The sequence below is a fragment of the Hyperolius riggenbachi genome, chromosome 10 (assembly GCF_040937935.1).
Source record: "Hyperolius riggenbachi isolate aHypRig1 chromosome 10, aHypRig1.pri, whole genome shotgun sequence".
NCBI classification, from domain to species: Eukaryota; Metazoa; Chordata; class Amphibia; order Anura; family Hyperoliidae; genus Hyperolius; species Hyperolius riggenbachi.
Window position 1 is genome coordinate 131,405,326 of NC_090655.1, and position 17,825 is coordinate 131,423,150.

Consider the following 17,825-nt stretch of genomic DNA (forward strand, 5'->3'; position numbering starts at 1 on the left):
CTGCTCATGTTCTCTCGCCTGCTAGACCAGGAGAAAGCCGTCACCCAGTACCTGTACAATTACAGTAGAAGGACACAATCTGGGAAGATGGGGATGTTGTGGCCCAACAACTGGACACTGATGCGAAATGTATTGAGGATCATGCAGCCCTTTGAGGAGGTGACAAAACTGGTGAGTCGCGCTGAGGGCACCATCAGTGACTTGATCCCCTGCGCTTACTTCCTGGAGCGTGCCGTGCGTAGAGTGGTGGATAAAGCTGTGGAGGAGCGTGAACGAGAACAGTTATGGCAGGAGGAGTCGTGGGAGCAATTTTCATCCGAACCAGATGTTTCCTCAACACCTGCGGCAGCACAGAGGGGGGAGGAGGAGGAAGAAGAGGAGTCGTGTGGGGAAGGAGAGGAGTCAGACTCGGATGATGATGATGAGGAAGGTGTTTCTGTGGAGGAGGAAGAGGCGGCGGAAGAAGAACAACCGCAGCAGCCATCACAGGGGGCTTCTGCTGCTCCACGCTCCCGTGGTATTGTTCGTGGCTGGGGGGAGGAAGAGGAATTGCGTGCCATCACTGAGGAAGAGCAAAAGGAGATGGAGAGTACGTCTGCATCCAGCTTTGTGCAGATGGCCTCTTTCATGTTGTCCAGCCTGTTGAGGGACCCCCGTATCAAAAAACTCAAGACGAATGACCTGTACTGGGTGGCCACGCTACTAGACCCTCGGTACAGGCACAAAGTGGCGGACCTGTTACCAACTCAACAGAAGGCGGAAAGGATGCAGCACTTGCAGAACAAGCTGGCAATGATGCTTTACAATGCGTTTAAGGGTGATGTGGCAGCACAACGCAATCAAGGTACCACTGGCAGTAATCCTCCTCCTCCCAAGTCCACACAGGCAAGGACAGGACACTCCAGTGATCTCAGGGTGATGTCGGACTTGCGGACATTCTTTAGTCCAACGCCTCGCCATAGCCCTTCCGGATCCACCCTCCACCAACGCCTGGACCGGCAGGTAGCCGACTACCTGGCCTTGAGTGTGGATGTAGACACCGCGAGCAGCGACGATGAAACCTTGAACTACTGGTTGCGCAGGCTTGACCTGGGGCCAGAGCTGTCCGAATTTGCCATCCAACTTCTCTCTTGCCCTGCCGCAAGCGTCCTGTCAGAAAGGACCTTCAGTGCAGCTGGAGGCATTGTCACTGAGAAGAGAAGTCGCCTAAGTCACGACAGTGTTCAGTACCTTACCTTTATCAAAATGAATGAGGCATGGATCCCCGGAGGGCTACTGCACGACCGAAGACTAAGTCAGTCCCCACACACAGCATCTCTGCCTGCAGGCCGTTTGCCTTCTCCGCCACCACCAACAGGGTCCAGGACTCTAGGCGGATTCCTGAATTTTTAAGGCCACTGCTAGCAGCGGCCGCTATACTAATTTTTCTGGTGCGTGTACATGCCTGCCTAAGTTTTCTGGCTGCACTGCGGGCGGCTGCAACAACAAAACAAAAGGCATGTACATGTGCCCATCCCCCTTCGTGATCATTACCTTGCTGCGGTGAAGGGGCTTGCGTATCACAATGAAGCAATGACCGCCGGCCATATGAGTGTCTCGGGTGGGGGTGGCACACCAAAGATAATAAGGTTGTTGCTTCATTGTGGTCAGACCAAATTTGATCAGCTGGACAGTCACTGTTCTGTCATTCAGCTACCTCAGCCCGGCGACCATTTAGGCTTGAAAACCGCCACGGCCTGCACTCTCGCCATGGTGCGCAACAGTCCAGCACGGCCGTCACAACGCAAACAGCTGTTTGCGGTGCGTTACATAGTGAGTTTGGTGTGTCAGTGTGAAGCAGTACTCTAATTACACTCCCTGATTGATGTATACACATGCAAGATATTTTCAAGCACTTAAGGCCTGCAATTTAGCATTCAATGTGATTTCTGCCCTTAAAACGCTGCTTTGCGTCAAATCCAGATTTTTCCCCGGGACTTTTGGCATGTATCCCACTCCGCCATGCCCCCCTCCAGGTGTTAGACCCCTTGAAACATGTTTTCCATCACTTTTGTGGCCAGCATAATTTTTTCTATTTTTCAAAGTTCGCCTCCCCATTGAAATCTATTGCGGTTTGCAAACTTTTCCGCGAACCGAACCTTCCGCGGAAGTTTGCGAACGAGGTTCGCGAACTGAAAATCGGAGGTTCGCGACATCACTAGTGGTGAAACCCCTCCCACAGTGTGATGTCATCATGACCATGGTCCTGATAATTTGCGGCCTAGGAATCTCATTGCGTTGTGGGAAAGAACAGCTTTTTCCAACCGCCAAGCAAGCTATATCTCCCTCTGTGCATTACTCTCAGTAACGATCATTCCGTATAGATCACCTGGCAGAACTAAAGATGTCACCGTCTGTGATAAATTTCAGAATCTAAATCAGGGAGAGGAAATATTTTACAAGAGACAAACAATGACTAAATAAAACTATAAATGAATATTATAAAAGCAATTTTATTCATATTATTTTTACTACTGTTCCTCTTTAAGGCCCCTTTCACACATGTGGTGTCGCATTGTGGTACTCTCCCCCACTGCAGGTCATTGCAGTGGCCATTTGTCTCTATGAGACAGGCCACAGTAGCCGCATTGCGACGGATGCAAGTGGTCTGGGAGCCACAGGGTAACGCAGAAGCTGCAGTGCCTTACCCAGCAATTCCCAGAAGAAAATTGGAAGTCCTGTGTTCCTTCTTTTTTTTTTTTCTTAATGGACGCATCATGTCTATAATTGCAGTGCAAATTTCTGAGCCCATTGCAGTGCGATCCTCCAGCTGACACTGGACGATCACACCACCACAGTGTGCAACCAATGTGTATGGGAGAGCTGGCAGGCACTCGGGGCAATGTCAGATAATACACCCAAACAACTATGTGCTCAAGACTGATGAAAAAACAGAGTAATCATGGACCAAAAAGTATGAAGAAAAGTCTGGCACTATAGTGTTTAATAATGCATAAAAATGACACAAAATATGCAGATATTGGTGAACATCAGCGAGATATGACAACCATGTCAAAGTGGCAATTCAAAAGTCATACCATAAGTTTCACATAACATTACGCTTGAAAGGTCGCGTGCACGCGTCATAGATGACTTTAGTGCACGCTAACCAATGACAATGCGTAAAAACTCCTCAATGTACGGAGCTGCATCTAAGCGCTCTAGTCGTACACAATAAGTAATAACCATGACAACCTCAGTACTCCCCAGTCTAACATAGGCAATGGGGATGCCGAGGGTAAGCGATCATCCATGACGCGTGCACGCAACCTTTCATGCGTAATGTTATGCATTCCACCAGCCCGTGTTGGAGATTGGATAGTGCAACTACGCATTTCCGGAAGGGGCGGGTTCTATCGCGGCGGACCGGAAGTGTATCTTTATACACTTTAAAACGCTCCGCCGCCTTCCCAGCACTTGATGCACACTCACCTTGGAAAAAGCTTGGCGTAAGCCATGCGAAACGGTCGTTAGGCCGTGCACCCTCTGGCACCCACCACCGCTACCTCCAACCTACACCCAGGTACCACCAGTGACACTTATGGTATGACTTTTGAATTGCCACTTTGACATGGTTGTCATATCTTGCTGATGTTCACCAATATCTGCATATTTTGTGTCATTTTTCTGCATTATTAAACACTATAGTGCGAGACTTTTCATCATACTTTTTGGTCTATAGTGTGCAACCAGTCTGATATGAAACAGTCTTTATTTTTCACCAAGTTCATTTGTGTTGTACAGGCAGAGGCGGACCTACCATGACGCAGCCTGAAGCATCTACTTCAGGCCACGTTTACTTGGGGGCGGTGCCAGGAAGGGTGACACCCGCATGGTAGGTCTGCCCCTGCCAACCCGGCCAAAGTGGGAAGGGGGACTGACAACATTTCTTCCTTTCTCTCCATGGGCCCCCCTCCTGTGCCCCCTTGATTAGCTTGCTGTATATTGATCAGTGATGAGCGAAAATGCTGCGAGCAACACTGATAATGATCCCTGAACACTTTACCACTTTTTTAGACCAATTAAAAAAAAAATGTTCAAAGTGAGTAAATTTAAAAAAAAATGATGCGGGGTGCCACCTCCTGAGCCTCTTTAGCCCCTTGCAGGCTGGGATGGGGCTTCACACCCTGACCTATTCCAGCCTGCATGGTCCATGGTATGGGAGGCTCTGGAGGAAAGGGTTATCCAAGCCTCCCCCTCTCCCCCAGAGCCCGTGTCCAATCCATGGACAAGTGGCTCTTCCCCAACTCATCATCATTGCTCATCACATCCTCGGGGTCAGGCATAGCCGTAATTCACCAGCATTTTTTCACTATCCGACATTGTGATTCCGAATTCGTGATTGCCTCTTGATCATGAATTCAGTTCCGAATGTACTCGTGACCGTGGTCCAAATCCAGGTCGTGATCACGGATTAAGCTGTGATTAAACCTCCAAAACCCGACAACTTTAACAGTTAATATCCAAGCCCACTTACATGCCCGAAACACCACATTTGCAGGTTATGTTAAGAAAAAAAAGTGGGAGCAAGTGGAAAACATTTATTCAAAAAGACTTTATACTTTTTGATAAAAACCGATTTTAAAATTTCAAACGAAAAAAGTATACTTTTAAATGTGGTAAATGACAGTTCGTTAATGAAACAAAACCCACACACTTTAGCGGTTAATAGCAAACCCCGCTTACAATATTTTTCTTTTTTTTTTTTTTCTTTTTTTTTTTTATGTTCAGTGTGGGAAATAAAAAATAAAATGATGTGGGATCCCCCTACAGAGCATATTTAACCCCTTGTCCCCCATGCCAGAACCTGGATCCCCCGCCGACAGGGGCTTCGCACCCTGAGCTATACCAGCCTGCATGGTCCATGGTTTGGGGGGGGGCTCTGTGGGAGATCAGCGGCCAAGCCTCCCCCCCCCCCAGTGCCCCAGGAGGAGGTGGGGGCGATGACTCCCTGAGGGGGTTCATGGTGGCATCTGGGAGACCCCTTTAAGAAGGGGACCCCAGATGCCCACCCCCTCCCAGGAGAAATGAGTATAGGAGTACAAAGTACCCCTTACCCATTTCCACAAAGGGTTAAATTAAATAAAAACGCAACCACGAGAAAAGTCCTTTAATATTCTTAATTAACCAGAAATACTTACCTGTACCTTTAAAAAAATGTTCCCATGCCAATATCCTCGGAAAAAGGTCCCATGCCAATATCCTCTAATCTTGCGATCTTCTTACATTGATTGAAGATCGCCGCCGCCTCCACACACACTGTAGCTCTCAGCTAATGCACTTAGCATAGCTGAGAGCAAAGCATCTTTAAATTTCCCTCCAAGGCTCCCCATTATGGGGAGCCTTGGAGGGAAATTTAAAGATGCTTTGCTCACAGCTATACTTAGAATAGCTGAGAGCTCGTCATCTGCGGATGCTTTGCCGTCGGCTCCCGCTGTCCTCCCCACCTGCCCACACCTATCACCCTCACCCCTGCTGGCACCCAGTACACCCATTGGTGTACTGGGTGCCAGCATGGGTGTGGGTGACAGGTGTGGGAGGCAGGGACAGGTGTGGAAGGCCAGCCTGCATGGGGGACAAGGGGTTAAATATGCTCTGTAGGGGGACCCCACGTCATTTTTTTTTTAATTTCCCACACTCTGAACATTAAAAAAAAATAAAAATAGGAAAATAATATTTTTCCTCCACTATCTTTTTAACATATCCTGCAAATTTGGTGTTTTGCTATTAACCGCTAAAGTTGGCAGGTTTTGCTTCACTAATGAACTGTCATACTTTTTTACTTTGAAATTTTAAAATCGATTTTCGAGGTCTTTTTGAAAAAAAAAATTCCCCTTGCTCCCACTTTTCTTCTTCAAATAACCATAACATAATGCAAATTTGATGTTTCTGGCATGTAAGGGGGCTTTGCTATTAACCGTTAAAGTCGGCGGGTTTTTAATCACGAATCACGACTCATGATTACATGCAGTTATTTGACTCAAAACCACACTCGAGTCGGATATCTGTTTCTATTCGTATTAACGAGTAAATTTGAAAGTGGGCAGAGTCGAATTCGTGATCACTCGAATCATGATTGGGGGTATCCGAGCACCCCTGACCAGGAGGAGGTGGGGGCCAACAACACCTGGGGGGGGGGGGGGGGGGTTCATGGTGGCATCTGGGAGTAAAGGGGACCCCAGAAACACACCCCTTCTCCAGGTGAAATGAGTATGGAAGTACATAATACCCCTTACCCATTTCCAGAAGGAGTTAATTGTAAATAAAAACGTAACTATGAATAAACACCTTGCCACCGAATGGGCTCTAGCTAAATTTGAGCACAAGACCCTCTCTGCATAGGACAAGTCTTTCTTGCCCTGAAACACACTCTGTTCAAATGAATCTTTCAACAGCACATTACCTTTGTAGCCCAGCACACTCCTCAAATGTGCTTCCCAGATCAGGGCTGCTCTCAGACTGACCTGATTAGCCTTATATTCTCCACCTGACCACACCTCCCTCAGGGAGAACAGCAAAACTTGGTGTGGATCTCTTTTGCCTACCTGACTTGTGTCTGAGAGAGGACTTGAAATCCTGGAGTGGATTTCGCATGTCAGTGCAGAAGAAAATTCTAGGACATATACAGTATATACACCATCTATGACTTTCCCTGACTCTCTATCTCTGCCACTGCCACACAGCTTATGAGAACAACAACAGCACTAGTGGTGCTTGTAAGGACTTGGCAATTACTAGTCTGTAATTACCGAGTTCATAATTGACAGTTACGAACTCGTAATCGGATGAAATTACAAACGCCGATTACAGGTGTACACGAAATTGGACTAGTGAGTACTCGAAATTTCGATTACGAGTCGGCAATTTCAAGTAATTTGAGTAATTATTATTATTATTATTATTTATTGGATTTATATAGCGCCAACATATTACGCAGCGCTGAACAATACATAAGATTACAGACAATGATAACAGGGGTGACCGACAGCACAATATAGGTAATACACAATAGATACAACAATACAGGTAATAAAAAGCAATAAGATACACAATACAGTACAGGAAGTATAATGCCAGATCATACACTGGAGTGGTAGTGCTAATAATACAGGTTTACATATTCTGGGAAGGGTTTACAATCATGTATGATACATAAGGGGAGAGGGCCCTGCCTAAGGCTTACAATCTAGAGGGAGGGGGAAATGACACAAAAAGGAGGCCTTCCCTGACCGGGAATCAAACCCGGGCCGCAGCAGTGAAAGTGCCAATTCCTAGCCACTAGACCACCAGGGAGCGATGCACTACACCGTACATACACTACACCATACATACACTACACCATACATACACTACACCATACATACACTACACCATACATACACTACACCATACATACACTACACCATACACTGCATCACACATACACTGCACCACACATACACTGCACCACACATACACTGCACCACACATACACTGCACCACACATACACTGCACCACACATACACTGCACCACACATAGGGCTCGATTCACCAAGCGGTGCAAAGTGTTAGCACCGTGGTGAAAAGGCCCTTATCACGCCTAAACTCACTTTAGGCATGATAAAGGAGGCCTCGCGCGCAAAGTTTGGGCGTACCGGCGTGCGAAAACGAGGCGCACCGCGTGATGCAGCTGTTTCCGCGTGAACATGCCTCCGATCGCGCGTACTACGTCCACATCACGCGAAGTCAACTTAGAAATAAAATAACATCTGTTTCAGCGTTGACTTCGCGCGTTCGGCGGTGCGCGCGCGCCATTGCTACTACGCGCGATGGGCAGTAGGCGCCGCGCATGCCCAATCAATTAATGATGTTAATACAATAATGTAGTTAACATCTAACAGGTGTTTTTGGCCTTTATAAGTTTGGCTTATGAGGAGAGGATTCAGTGAGGATTCAGTTTGTGATTGAGCAAGTAAGTGCTGTTTGATGTTGTGCCTTCCATTTATTTTCAAGGTGAAATGCTACTTTTGTAACATATTTGTTTGTGTCAATGTGAATGAATGTGTCTTTTTATGATGATTTGCAGTGAGTTGACTATGATGTCCTGAGGGGTCCCTCTGCTCCTGGGCCCCTGCTACTGTGAATGCCTTGAGCATTGGTAGGTCCAAAATGTCCTGTATGTGCAGTGTTAGTTAGTAAAATGTTGTTAGTAATGAGTGAATGAATGTGTCTTTTTATGATGATTTGCATTGAGTTGACTATGATGTCCTGAGGGGTCCCTCTGCTCATGGGCCCCTGCTAGTGTGAATGCCTTGAGCATTGGTAGGTCAAAAATGTCCTGTATGTGCAGTGTTACTTAGTACAAAGTTGTTAGTAATGAGTGAATGAATGTGTCTTTTTATGATGATTTGCATTGAGTTGACTATGATGTCCTGAGGGGTCCCTCTGCTCATGGGCCCCTGCTAGTGTGAATGCCTTGAGCATTGGTAGGTCAAAAATGTCCTGTATGTGCAGTGTTACTTAGTACAAAGTTGTTAGTAATGAGTGAATGAATGTGTCTTTTTATGATGATTTGCATTGAGTTGACTATGATGTCCTGAGGGGTCCCTCTGCTCATGGGCCCCTGCTAGTGTGAATGCCTTGAGCATTGGTAGGTCAAAAATGTCCTGTATGTGCAGTGTTACTTAGTACAAAGTTGTTATTGTTAATTTCCTTTCCAATTTCATTTGCAGATGGAGCCTTATGCTAGTTGGTTGAGCGAGGCTCGGGCTGTTGACCGCATGAGCCGCTATAATCTGCGCAGGAGACGGATTCCACGTCTCATCCCGGAACGCATTGATGTTGCGTTGCTTTCAGACAGAGAACTGCTGAGGCTGACAAGGCTGAACAGGGCAGCCTTTGATGAGCTGTATGCTCGTTTGGAGACCTATCTCAGGCCATTAACATCTCGAAGTCATGCTGTGAGTGGGCAAACTAAGTTGTTTGCCTGCCTGCAGTTCCTGGCCAATGGGAGCTTTCAACGGCTGGGTGGCTTTGCCTGTGGGGTGTCCCAGTCCACCATGAGCAGGGTTATATCCCAGTTCCTGATAGGCATGCGGCGGATAAGCAGAGAGTTTATCCACTTTCCTAGGTCCCGTGCCCAATGGGATGCAGTCAAAGTGGCATTTTACCATCTTGCCCAAATGCCCAATGTCATCGGGGCCATTGACTGCACCCATGTTGCACTTGTTCCTCCAAGTGCCGATGAATACATGTATTGGAACCGGAAGCTTGGCCATTCGTTGAATGTCCAAGTAGTGTGTGGCCCTGACATGGAAATATTCTCTGTTGTCGCTAAATTCCCTGGTTCGTGTCATGATGCCCATATTTTGCGTGAATCTGGCCTTTTTAATTTTTTTCATGCGTTTTATCGTGAAGGCGGCTGGTTGCTTGGTAAGTTTTTCCTTTTTTTTTTTTTTTTTGGGGGAGTTTTGCATTTGTCATATATATATCGGTATGTCTAATGTTGCCCTACTAATTTGTTTGCTTTGTATTACATTCAAGGTGATGCAGGATATCCTTGCCTGCCCTGGCTTCTGACACCTCTTGGCCATCCAAGCAATAATGCGGAAGAGGCCTATAACAGAGCACATGTGCGTACCCGTTCTGTTATAGAGCGTTGTTTTGGGCACTTAAAAACGCGTTTCCGCTGCATTGACAACAGTGGAGGTGCGTTGTTATACAAACCACAGAAGGTCATTGACATTATAGTGGCCTGCTGTGTGTTACATAACATTTGCATTAAGCAAAACCTCCCTAGCTACAGGCTTCCACACACACCCTTATCTGTGCAATCCGATGACTTTGATGAGGAAGAGGAGCCTGATGAGGCTGGCAATGTAGTGCGTGGAAGAGTCATTGTAGACTTTTTTGAGTGATTTTTTTTTTGGCTCCCTTTTTTGCAGCGTAGAGTAAATATTTGGACTATCAATAGTACGCTGGGCATAGGCTTGCAATGCTGTTGTCCATGTATATTGTGGCCTACACGTGTATTTGTCACAAATTAAGGAATAATGTATGTAATTTGCACACTGCAGGCCATTGCATGTGTCCATTGGGCAGTGTCAGGTAATGTCTACCTGTATTGGAACGACCGCCACTAGTGTTGCGCTCCCTGCTTGCGCCCCATCCACATACAAATCACGCACGCCGCAATAGACGCCCCCAAAATATTTCCGGTTGCAAAATGGATTGCCAGGTGCCATTTGCACAAACTATTAGCACCTGAATAAATCACAGTGATCGCACAGTTGGACACTGTCCAACTGTGTGATCACTGGGATTAATTCTGCTTGCAATAGTTATTGCAAAAGGCACCTGGCAATGCATTTAGCGGCACAAAAAAACGCCGTTGCAGGCTGGACTTTTAGTACAACGTGCAGACTTACATGTAATGCAACGTGGCCAGTGTGAACAGGCCACGTGTGACATTGTTGTGCCTTACAGGCTGCCCTAACCTGCGCCTGTAATGTCCCTGGGTGCAAGCAGCCTAAACGGGCCCTAAGTAGCTAATTAATAGCTCTGTATGTTTACCTTTAATTTTTACTTCAGGCTCTCCTGTGTTGTGTGCAATATACGCGTATAGCGCAGAGTCCTATGCGCGTATAGCGCAGAGTGGTATGCGCGCACGCCGCGGGGCACCGTGTGCGCGCGGCGTTCAGTGACATGTGCATAGCACGCTACGTGCTGCGCGCGCGTTGGCGCCCTTAGGAAACAGGAAGTGACAGGAAGTTACTCATCTGGTGAGAGGGAACCTGACTCAACAGGCATCATGGTGCAGCACTTCACCAGGCGAGAGCGCGTTTATTTGGCCACCGTAAGTATCTGAGTTTGTGCCTGTGTATTACATGTATCTGTTGTCTTGCCTGTATGTATATATGTCTGTATGTAGTTGTTTGTTGTTGTTGTTTCTTCATTACTGTATATCAGGGTGTGGTTCCAACCTGGCTCTATCACAGACTGTTGTTTTTGTAAATGTTGCCATGTCTCTAGATCTGATTGATGAAATAGACTGTGTACATTCTACATTTTGATCAGTGTCAATTTCAGCCGCATGTTTTTTCTGACAGTATTATAAATGTGTTTGCGTATTAAGTTGTCATGTGCTAATGCTGGAAAATGTCTTGTGCTGTTATGTGGCATTGGGGAAGCAGAAGCTTCTTTTAACAATGTTATTTGTAGTACTTAAAGGGCCAGTGCACAGTATATTTTTGGGTTTGAAAAGTGTTGTATTGTATGGCTAATTATGTGGCAGTGGTTAATGGTTTGTCCTTTGTGAAATGGTTTGTTCCCATGAGTGATGTTACCCCTTGAGCAACAGAGCATTTTTAACCTTTCTGTGCTACTTCCATTCAATTGTTTTGAACGTTAGCTTTACTTTTCGCAATGAATGAACTCAATCTTGTTTTTTCCCACACAAAATAGGGTTTTTGGAGGTGTGACATTATGGCAATTGTTGTTTGGTTTTTTCATATGTTGTAATGGGGAATTTGCCCAAAATGTGTGTCCAAATAGTTTGGCCCTCATTAGGCCAAATATAGTAGTTCAAACAAGCATGGTACTGTATTTAAAGGGACTCCGAGCAGTGCATAAACTATGGAAAGATGAATATCATGTAAAGCTCGCTTTCTCCTCGTTCAAATTAAATATACACCGCCGCCCTCTGCCTTTTCAGTTTTGCTATGTTCAGGATTGTAATTGCCTCAGCAAAAATTTGGCTTGCAAATATCGAGACAACTAAAAGGCGTAGAATGACACATTTGGTGTTGTCTGAAAGCGGAGAAACATAGCTTTTCAATCATGCCCATCTTGCCATAGTGATCTTGTATTACACAGGGCGACATTTTCGCAAAGTCAACAGCTCCATTCAGCCACAAATGTCGCCGTGTGTAATCCAATTTTAGTATGGAAAGATGGCTTTCATTGTAAAGTAATTTTTTAACTCTTTCTGCCGACACCTCAATCGACATTCTACGCCTTTTTTTTTTCTCTATTTTCGCAACCGTAATGTGGCCCGCGCACATTACAATAGCAAAACTACTCAACACTAAAAGGTGTATGGCGCTGGTTTATATATCATTGCAAAGAGGAGAAAGAGAGCTTTCAAATTAGCTGCATCTTTCCATAGGCTATGCCCTGTTCGGAGTCCCTTTAAAGACCCTGAAATGTAGGTGCACATTTGTCCCGCCTAGAAACCAATGATATTTGGGTCTTGATCTCATTTTTGGAGCCAAATATTGGCAGTGCTAATTAAGGAGAATGTTTTCCCATTTGGCCTCCATCCATAATTCCAAGTGCCTAGTTTGGAAAGTAACAGTGTTATACCCTCTTGACAGACCATTTTTCCACATTCAATCCCTAAGGTATTTTTGATATTTTATTGTTGTCTTTGGTCATATGAAATCATAACATTTGAGGAACTGTGCCCGGGAATTATGGAATGTTTGTGTGGCCCAAAAAAAATAGTGGTATGTGAAAATTGCTTTCGGGTGTGGTTGGACTATTTGCCCACAAGATGTCCACAGTAACTTTTGGTTGATGCGCCCTGCAAGCGTTCTTAAGTATGCTTTCAGGAAGTAGTATGATGCTGAGGCCAAATTTGTAAGGTCACAATAATTGCACTGCTTCTCAGAGAAGCAGCGCACCATTGCAAGGGTGACATCAACGACCGGTCATAGTTTAGCCCGTTCATTGATCTCCAGCTCACCAGGCAGTGTGCATGTGAGCGTTCCCATGAGCGCCTGGGACTGCGGGAAGTAGGGATTTGGCCAGCCCTGTTAGTGAAAGGAGAGAAAAATGGGCAGCTAAATACATACACCGGGGGGGGGGGGGGGGGGGAGTGGTTAATTAGCTGCTGACCTTGTTGATGCAGGAATGCAATGTAGCTGGGTATTTGGCACACACTGTAAGGCTGTGTCACCAACTTGGTGAAACATTTGTCAATGCCACAGACAACACAATTTCAACACCATGGTATGTGGAGTTGCTGAAGGCAAGGGTTTCTAACCCATTACATTAATACTCATGTCCCTGTATCGACCGATAGAGGAATGTATGTGTGTGAGAGAAGGGCTTGAGGCCACTTAGGCTATTAAGTCACTGAGGGCACCACCACCACAAATCTATTCTCCCTTGGTGTCCTGTGTTGTTAATGATGTTTGTGACTAGTAGCCTGATCGTAGAAATACTGTGGCGACAGATCACTCTACCCTCCTTGTACAGATGACTTGGGTGGGATTTGTGAAGTGTTATTTAGGCAGTAATAGTTTGTATGTAATGGGTGTGGGCGCTGGTAATGGCACGCTAGCAGCAGCCAACATAACTCCTTATCTTGGTTACTGTATCACTGGCAAGCTGACACTGAGAAAAGGTCCTCAATCAAATATGAGGAATTGGTTGTGTGTGGGTAATGTTTGTGTAACTTAACCAAACTTTCACTATTTTTGCAAACAGACGGGGTGACATTTTAGGAAATGTATGTATTAACTTCACCAATTAACATTATTTGCATTAGCCAACATAAAGGTCCCCAAAGTCTCATGTCAAACATGTGTAATGTACAGTGTGTAGCATACACACAACAATGCTGTGTTTGTTGTCATTCTGTGCTTGAAACATTTGTTGTTTGTTAAGTGGCTCACTCATTTCAGACTCAGACAGCAAGTGAGAGTTGCCTCACTGCAACAAGCAAAGTAATATTAACTACTTACTATCCAGATAATGAGTTATAATAAAATACATTACATTAGAGTTAACAACAATCCAATCAGTGTCAGTACAGACTCAGGAGTGAGTCACCCACTTAAAATACCACATATGTCACTCTTTCAGACACAGAAAGTGAAAAGGAACACAGCATAGTTGGTTATTTGTGTGCTACCCACTGTACATACACATGTCTATCTCAGCTATACTTTCATTTGAAAAGAGAATTTATTCCCAATGTTGTTTCTCTTACAGACACTCCTCCAAACAAACTATGACGGGATGACTGATATGTATCAGAAGAGGCGGGTGATGGAGGAGCTGCAGCGTGAGCTCCGCCAGAACTTCCGGGGCCACCACACCATTACCCAGATCCAACAGAGGTGGTCCGACATGAAGCGCAGGGAGCGGAGCTTCGTCCGAGAGGTCCGCCGGGAGCATGTTCCTGGTAAGTAATGTATATGAACGATCAGCATTATGATGGATGGCCGCTGGTAATCTAAATATGTAATTTACAGGTCCCTATGTAATTATTGTGTGTGCCATGCTTTCTGTGTTTATGTGGCCCAAATTGTGGCCCGAAGGAGCCTCAATGCATATTGCAGGGGTAGCTTAAGTAGGTTTGATGTGGGATCATTACCTAGAGCACACGAACGAGCATGCATCTCTATTAGCATTACAGTGAGATTGAAACCTATGTTTGGTACACTGTTGTGTAAGAAATTGAGAATATTCGTTATAGGCCAAGCAGATCCCTTCATGCCTTGGACACACCATTGCATTTAAGCATGAAATAGCACTATAGATATAGCAGCGAGTGTTTGTGTGATTGGCCATACACCAGTACTACAGGTGTGTTCTCTGCACCATCATTCTCAAACCATAACTTGCTTTGTGGGAATATACAAATTATTTCACACACATCCATGTGCATTTATAAAGCAAAGTAACAGTGAGAAACGTTATAGGCTAGGTTTGATTGATGGCTTATTATTGGAATGGGCCCCACTGATGATTAAATCTGTTTCTGTCACTCAAACTATTTCAAATGAAGATAAGGGAAATGGCTACGTAATTCATTGAATCAACTTGCCTTATACGACATCAATTGTGCACAATGTCATAGTACATTTAGTAAGCATTGTGTAATCTTACATCTAGTTAGCAATATACTTCTTTACACAATACAGAGGTATACGAATTGTGTTGTGTGAAACAGTGCTGATCACCCTTAAGTGGCTGAACCACTTAAGTACCATCCGTCACAGCCCCCTTAATGATCCAAGAAGGTACCTACAGGCTGATGGAATCCTTACTAATAGCTGTACATATCTGCCACATGTCTGCTTTCAGAGCCACTATTAGTGAGGGAGCGTTCTGAATGCCTGTATTGCTGACTCTCTACTATATAATGGCTGGTAACCATTAGCCCCCCAAAAAATGACCACCTTTCATGTTGCATGGCCCTTAAATACCTATGTTTTTATTTTGGTCTCTATAGATGCACAAATGCCACCCCGCCGACACCGCGGGGATGCGGCACATGATGACTCGGACGAGGCTCCGGACCCGCCACCTCAGTTGGATGTGGGTGAAGAAGGTGGGCCATCCCAGGACCCACCTGATGTTGGGCCCCCAGCTCTAGAGGCCGAACCCCTGGGAGGCCCACCGGATGTTGTTGTGGCCCCGGAAGGCCCCCCAGCACTAGCTGCAGCCCCCCAACATGGGCGAAGACGCCAGAGTAAGTTTAACCATTCTTATTACTTCAAGAAAGTTTGCATGCATATTGTTTTGAAACTAACTTTTGTTTTGTTGTGTTTTTTTTAAGGACGTTCGCAATTGGCAGCCATAGCCCGGCAATTGGGGCAACTGGCTGCTGCCATGCAGGGGGCCCTTTCAGACTCCTCGGAGTAATGTAAATAGTTTTGGTTGTTAAATTTGTTTGATGTAGAGCTGCTGTATATAGTTTGGTATGGTGTGTAGATAGTTTTATATTGTGTGTGTGTATATATATATTTGTATATTGTGTGTCTATATATTGTGTATGTAGTTTTATATTGTGTATATATTTGGATATTGTGTATATATTTGGATATTGTGTATATATTTGTATATTGTGTGTAGAGATTTGTATATTGTGTATATATTTTGATATTGTATATTGTGTGTATAGTTTTATCTTGATCTAGAATTTCCAAATATATGTTTCAAATCGTACACTTGTGGTTAGCATTGTGTTGTTGTGCTATAGTTGCTACAACTTAGGCTTCCTTCACTACACATGATTAGGAGATTCTGGTTACATTAGTGGCCTCATTATCTTTCTCCAAACACCTAATGCTGGATACACACGGTGCGTTTGCGCACTTGATTCTCCTCATTTGAAATGTTTGCCAAAAACCAATTGACGGGAAAATCGAGTTCGCAAACGCACCATGTGTATCCAGCATAATGCACAGTTGGAACTCCCTCGCCACACGGGCCACCAACAGTGCATGTATTCTCAGGCAACATACATTAAAGTGATACTGTTTTTAATTTACATCCATTTCACTGTTTGTGGGCCTTCAGGCCAATGCTTTCTGCAGTGTGTGGTCAACTTGTTATACATAACCTATTGGCATGGTCACAGTACCAAGCGCCCAACTACAATGATGGCTGAGAACTTCACACTCAGACAGCATTATAATATTCCAATAGTCAATGTGTAACTAAGGACATAGTCAAGCTTCTAGAAAAAATTGGGAAAAACAAGTCGCCCTACACAATGTCAACTAATCTATTGGTGGCCATACCTCAGTATGAATTGTTTGGTTTGACCAATAAAGTACTCTTCAAAGGAAACTAATGTCTGAACCTAAGAAGATGCATGTTTTGTAAAGATTAACACTCTTAATAAGGTCTACCCCCAACAAATATTAAATGGAACTGCAATGTGTGGCCAAAAAAATTATTTATTCAAAAGTTGGTGTAGCAAATCATTCTGCCTTTCACATATTTCATTCTGCCTTTCAGTGGCTTCCGCCATTCTGGCTAGAGTCAGGTTTTGCCACTCAAGCCCATCAGCCAACCGTCCCAATATCAGATTTTGGGTTTCCACAAACCGAGCCATGCGGCTCTGAATTAAGTTCTGCCGATCCAGCCCCTCGGCCAAACGCAGCTGGATAGCCTCTTGGCCCACTCCTGCATTGGCCAGTCTCTGCATACTTCCCCCCATGTCCGTAGCACTACGATTTAAGTACCCGAAGTCCTGGTGGAAGCGGGTCATGTGTTCCTCCATGAGTCTCCGATAGTCCTGTTGGGCCTGAAGAAACTGGCGGGAATGCCACCGGTCATTATTATAGTCGGACCGCGAGTAATTTGTGGAATGGGAGGAGGTTCCTGAGCTGGCCTGGTCGGAAGTTGGCGACAGAATTGGTATAGTGGTGTGTGATTCGGCAGAGACATGTAGGTTGAGGTTTGGCCCTGGGCATTCACCCATCACATCTGGACCACTAGGCAGTGACATTTCATCACCTAGGAAGAGAAGAGTAAATGGTTTCTAAGTAGAAGTTTGCAAGAACCCAAACAACCTTTCCAAAAAAACAAGACATTACAAATACAAGAAATAAAAAATAGGGTCAGCATGCACAGGCTCCAACACAATGACAACATCATGATTCAAGTCAGTGTGAGCTATAGTTGAAAATGAACAGAAAACAAATACAAACCATCACTTTTGCATGTACATACTGTCACAATGGCCCAGAATGTTTAATACAAAGAAACACGTTTCCAGAACCGAAAGTTCATGTACTGCATTAAATTGCAAAGCGTGTGATGTGGCTTTAAAGGAAAACCACATTGAGAGGGATATGGACTAATATGGATGTTTCCTTGAAAACAATAACAGTTGCTTCACAGTGCTGATGATGTATTTGCCTGTCTTCATGGTCAAATGAGATGTCTCAAATCCTTTATAACTTTAGGCACAGCACATGATCTACATGCTTCTTCAGGGGCAGTTGCACTAAATATTAGGGACACACAAACAGCAAAGTCATGCAACTGTTATTTAGTTCCA

At 44.9% G+C, this 17,825-nt stretch overlaps 1 protein-coding gene across 1 annotated transcript in view; it reads left to right on the forward strand.

Moving 5' to 3' along the window:
- The window catches only part of FAM241B (family with sequence similarity 241 member B), a 74,418-nt gene extending 58,661 nt beyond the window's left edge, over positions 1-15,757 (forward strand). Inside the window, exons 2-4 of the mRNA XM_068258065.1 lie at positions 14,018-14,210; positions 15,264-15,503; positions 15,591-15,757. Coding sequence (XP_068114166.1) covers positions 14,045-14,210; positions 15,264-15,503; positions 15,591-15,676 — 492 coding nt within the window. The 5' untranslated portion in view covers positions 14,018-14,044 and the 3' untranslated portion in view covers positions 15,677-15,757. The remainder of the gene's footprint in view (positions 1-14,017; positions 14,211-15,263; positions 15,504-15,590) is intronic.
- The last annotated feature ends 2,068 nt before the right edge of the window (positions 15,758-17,825 follow it).